General features: G+C 42.7%; 1 protein-coding gene across 1 annotated transcript in view; it reads left to right on the top strand.

Moving 5' to 3' along the window:
* HSD17B4 (hydroxysteroid 17-beta dehydrogenase 4) overlaps window positions 1-5,270 on the top strand; it is a 124,676-nt gene that overhangs the window by 80,051 nt on the left and 39,355 nt on the right. Inside the window, exon 18 of the mRNA XM_006033942.3 lies at window positions 4,451-4,520. Within this exon, the coding sequence (XP_006034004.1) occupies window positions 4,451-4,520 (70 nt within the window). The remainder of the gene's footprint in view (window positions 1-4,450; window positions 4,521-5,270) is intronic.

Here is a 5,270-nt window from a genome sequence, read left to right as displayed (position 1 = left end):
TGGATTTTAAATCCATTGAATGAATTTAATTTTCTGAACTTTGCTATTTTTAACTGCTTCCTGATGCTTTTGTTGGAACACAGCATAAAGAATCATAAGATCATAAAGTAGGGCTGAAAAGGAACTTCATGAAGTCCTGTAGTCCAACTTCCTGACCAGAGCAAGATCATCCCTTACAAAACCATCCCAGCCAAGTACCTAACTTCCTCTTGAAAAGCTCCATAACTGCTACACACCCTGCTGCTCGTCTGCATCTGGGTTTAGCCCCATTGCAGAGGGGATGGGGATCAGTGGCAAGGGTAAGATCAGGCAGCTGTTCACTCTGAATGTAAAGACGTGTGGTCTGTGCTGGCAAAAGATTGTTGACCCCTGGCATAGGCCATATTCAGAGAATTTTTGTTAGGATTAAAGTTGTTTTTCGTGTCTGTCTTTTTTTCTTCTTTCTTTTTTTGCTATTAGCTTTTAATTTCTTCTGAAGGAAAACTCTTGAATAATATGGAAGAATAATCTTTTTTTGAGAACTCCCTGGATGACTGTTTTCTTCAGATACTGTTAATGGGACTGAGGTCACAGACTGCCCTTATTTAAAAAAAAAACCAAAACCTTCTTTCAAAGTTGCTGCCCTAGAGCTGTGGCTGCAAATAGACATGGTTGTTGTGTTCCCATGAAAATATTTATGGCGGCACAAAAGCCACACAAACAGATATTGTAGCTCTTTGTTATGCCACAAATGCTAGACCATACCTAGGCAGACAAGGTTCTTTGGGTGAATCTGATATATTTTATTAGACCAGCTTAAATAGTTGGGGAAAAAAATTAAGTGCTTGTGGGTCGCATAATTAGTTATGTGACCCCTGACCTCTTGAAAATGTTTTTTCCAACTATTTAAGTTGGTCTAATAAAATATATCAGATTCACCCAAAGAACCTTGCTTGCCTATATCCTTAGACCAACATGGCTACAACCTACACCCCAGACCATACCTAGTAATAGTTTGTGCCACCTTCTCGCAGATGATGTCTATTTGCGTATGGTGGGAGAGTGCAGGCAGATACTCCCAGGGTTTCAAGGGCCCAATCCAATTCTGAACAGCATCCTAACTCATGTCCCATAAAAAGACAAGATCAGGTATGTGATATGACTTGGTGTTGGGGTTTAGACAGCATTAGTATTCAGTTAAAGGAAAAATAGCATTATCTTCATTTGTTCAGTAGTGGTAAAACACTATAAAGTAGTACATTCTGTAAATATTGATGCTATATAGTTCCTGCTTTATAGTTCAGATTCATTTGTGTTGAACAGCACAACACACACAAGCAGTGGCAGGGGTGGGTGGGTGCATTCATAGTACTCTTCTGACAGCTGCCAAGTGGTGATGGGGTCTCTCTGCATACTGCTAGGCTCCATGCAGCCCTGTGCAGTCGGGGGCAGCTCCTCCCCTACTGCTATTCCCAAGTCCTGGTTGTGCTGCTAGGCCAGGGGCAGGCAAAGATCTGGCTGGTAGTGGACTCTATTTCCCAGCTGTCCTGCCTGTTTGGCTGGGGCCGGTTTCCATGGAGACCTCAGCAGCAGCTGCACTGTGATAGCGCGGGGCCGGGGTTTCTGTGGAGATTGGCCCCAGCAGTGCTGGCAGGGTGCGCAGCAAGGCGGGGAGCTGCTCTGGGGCCGGGCTGTGATCTTGCAGCAGTGACAGCACGGTCCAAAGCCAGGGCAGAGCTGCGATCCCCTGCCTAGAACATGCAGGCTGCAGATTGTGCCTCTACTCCGGCTCCAGACCATGCTGTTATCTCTGCAAGATCCGAGCTCTGCCGGACACCCTGCCAGCACTGCTGGGGCCAGTCTCCGTGGAAACCCCGGCCCCAGCCACACGGGCAGAGGCTGCTAGGAAATGAAGTCTGGCCACCAGCCGGATCTGCCATTTTACCCACCCCTGTGCTAGGCGGTGGCCAAAGGCAAGTCTCGGGGCCAGGGGTTGGAGGAGGGTGCTGAGGGCTGTGTATATGTGCCTTGTGTGTATGTATATGCTGTGCAGTGCTGGGGTGGGGGCGGGGAATGGATGGTGTTGCTGCTAGAGAGTTGGCAGGCTGGGAGCAGACTTGTCAGGTCCTAGCCACTCCCCTGCTTGCCAGCCCTCCCATGGCAACTCTGAGCTGTGCATGTTACTTGGGGCATTAACCCTGAACATGCCACTGCCCCTAGCATGTGCTAAGTTAACAATGAGCTAACATCCCTACAGGTTAGCTGATGCTAATTGTAATGGTTAAGCGCACCTTTGGATATTAGGTATTTCTGGACCCTTCTCTATAGCAACAGTGTAATATCTTTCAAGATTTCCTCAACAAATTGAGGCACAAATAAATACTTGGTTGTTTGGTGACTATGCAGGAATGAAATGGACCTTACAGCATGCGACCTAAGTTTTATTAATACTAATACAGCACATTATTCAAAGCTAATAATATCTGTGTCAAATTGGGACAGGTCATCTCTGTGTGCCTATTATTCTTTACTTCACATTGGGTACAAGAAACCCTGTAGTGTACACATCTATGTAATAAGTTTCCCCAAAAGGCAGATTCTTTATTATCCTTGTCAGTTATCAAAAATGACAAATTGATGTCATTTAATGAAAACTTTGCTGCCTTTTCACCCAACTGATGTTTTCCTTACTCAAATAAATGCCTATCACTTTTTGGAAATTCTCCCAGTGTCTTGGCCTGAATAGTACTTGGGGCACTGAATTCCAGTGACAGTAATGTATTTTATAAAGTGTTTTACTTCTCAGTTTAAAAATTGTTCCTTTTAAGTATAATTGAGTGGAGCTTTCTTATATTGTGTGAGGAGTTTTAGAGGAATGCTACTTGGTTTTCCTTTTTCTGTACACCATTCTTTGCTTTGTATACTCATGTCTCTCCTAATCCCTCTTCTCTAGTAGGCAGCTGTATTCTTTCCATGTGGAAGTCTTTCCATGCTTATTGTAACTTCTGTCAGAGTCCTTCTTTCTTTGTGACCAGAACTTAATATAGTAAGTGGTCTGAGCCAAAATACGTTTTGTTTAATTTTATTGTATTTAATTGTATTTATTTATTTCCTGATCCCTGAATGATGATATAGATTTAAGGCAAAAGGAATTAACCAGTCATGTATTCTGGAGTAGACCATATGTATGCCATCAGCCCTAGAGGTTCACTCTGTTATCCCTGCTATGGTAATTGAGAACCTGGCAATATGTAAATGCAGTTACAATTGTTTCTTCTAAAGCGTAACCTAACATTTCTGAGCACTTACTTTGCCATCATACTGTCCATTCATCTAGCCCAGGAGTCAGCAAACTGTGGCCCATGGGTCAGATCTGGCCCATCCATAGCAGGTCAGCAGGCTCTAGCCACAGCAATAAGAGGTGTTCCCCAGGTTCTGTTGCCTGCTACGTTGTTTTATTCTCTCTGTTTCAGCAGGGGGCAGGGGGCATCCCAAGGTCCTGACTCCTTTCTTTTTCTATCTACCCCCTTCACATCACCTGCTGATTTGCCAGGGAATGCGGGGGTGCAGCCTGAAGCAGGGGTGGGTCATAAGCAGTGGTGCACAGCAGCCAAAGTCTTAGACTAGTCTTGACTGATCTAAATAATTCCATCACCATCAGGCTTTCCCATTTCCATGTCTTTCAATTTGTTCCACTTTCATGTTTTACACACAGTGTGGAGTCGATTAAATGTAAATTGCCTGTACTCTCTCTTCTTCTGAAGAGTTGTACCTCAGAACAATTTTTTTTCAACTGACCTGCTTTTACCTGTTGCCCTTTTTTAAAATATCTGCCTTGGGTACCCATGTCCCCCTTATGGGAAACATTTTATAATCTGGTAAACAACTTAACTTTGTAAGCAAGATGTGGCTAACCTTATGCCTATAACATCCTTTATGCTGAAAGAATGCAATGGTGATCTTAAAGAAAAAAAATTGCAGTTGTAAAATGGTGCTGCCAGAATATGCATGTTCATTCCCTTCGTTGTGGAAAAAGGTACCACTTAATTCCTTTTTATTCAAAGGTGACATCATTTAACTTTTAATGAAACGTTCTAGGAAATATTTTGCTTTATCTCTGTCAAGTCTGATATAATTTGATTGTGTCAGTGTCATAAGCTTTTCCCCCTCCCCACTTCTCCCTACCCCTTGTTTTTCGTTTTTTTTTCCCAGCAGCTATATTGTTCAATCATGTAGCAAGTCCAGATGCAGTTCTTGGCACACTTCCCTGCATATTTGACAATTGTTTCTATCTGCTGGCAGGTGTTTGAAAATAACATTTAATTTCTATTTTACCTTGTTTATTGTAGAGTGCATTACCAGAGCACCAGCTAAGTGGATTATGATGAATTCCTGCCACACACATAAGCAGCACGTGGCTCCTGCTGGTTTTACCAACCCTCATTAATTTTTTCTTGTTCTGTTTCTACAGGCTGCTTTGTATCGACTCAGTGGGGACTGGAATCCTTTACACATTGACCCAAGTTTTGCTGCTCTTGGAGGTGAGCTGTGAGGGATGCCATTTTTACTAATGATAGGTTAGAAAACGTTAGGAGTTATTGTACATCAGTGTTGTTGTACATTTGCATGTCTGGGGGTGTTGAAAAGTAAGACTCATTTTTTACTCCCTCTTATGCTTAATTATAAGCATCATCTTTGTAGGTTAAAATAATGTACTGTGCTGGTTTGGGGATTTTTTTGTTTTGTTGTGTGTGTTTTGTTTGTTTGTTTTTTGTTTCATTTTGAAGTACTGCTGCCTTTGGCTAAATCAGTGATTCTCAAGTGAGATGGGTGTTGTAGCAGTCTGGGATGTCTTTAGAGTCTTTCCGCAGAGCCTCAGGGTGCCACACAATGTTAGCACTGTTATGTGTGCAACCGTATTTCACACAATATTCCCAGAGGTGTCAAATGGGAATTCATAGCATTAGAGATGTTCTGACCTGTTGTAGTCCTTTTTTGAGTTCTTTTCAGCAGAATAAATTGCTCTATTAGTTGTCTCGAGTCAAAAAGCAAGTAAGAACTAAGAACTGGCATTTTCCAAGGAGTGCCTTGAGTCTAATGAGAGGGGCCTTGAGTTTAAAACGGTTGAGAGCTACTGGGCTAAACTAATTATATCTCCCTCCCTGGAAGAAAACTGCCACCCTCCATTTATCTTATAGGAGACTATTCTAGCACTTTTCCCTCTGCCCAACCTCCGCTGTAAATTTGTAATTTACTGTTATAATCCAGTGAGTTGATGCAAGTCCCTTTTG

This window comes from Alligator sinensis, unplaced genomic scaffold (assembly GCF_000455745.1).
Source record: "Alligator sinensis unplaced genomic scaffold, ASM45574v1 scaffold418_2, whole genome shotgun sequence".
NCBI classification, from domain to species: domain Eukaryota; kingdom Metazoa; phylum Chordata; order Crocodylia; family Alligatoridae; genus Alligator; species Alligator sinensis.
This window is presented reverse-complemented; position numbering and strand designations above follow the sequence as displayed.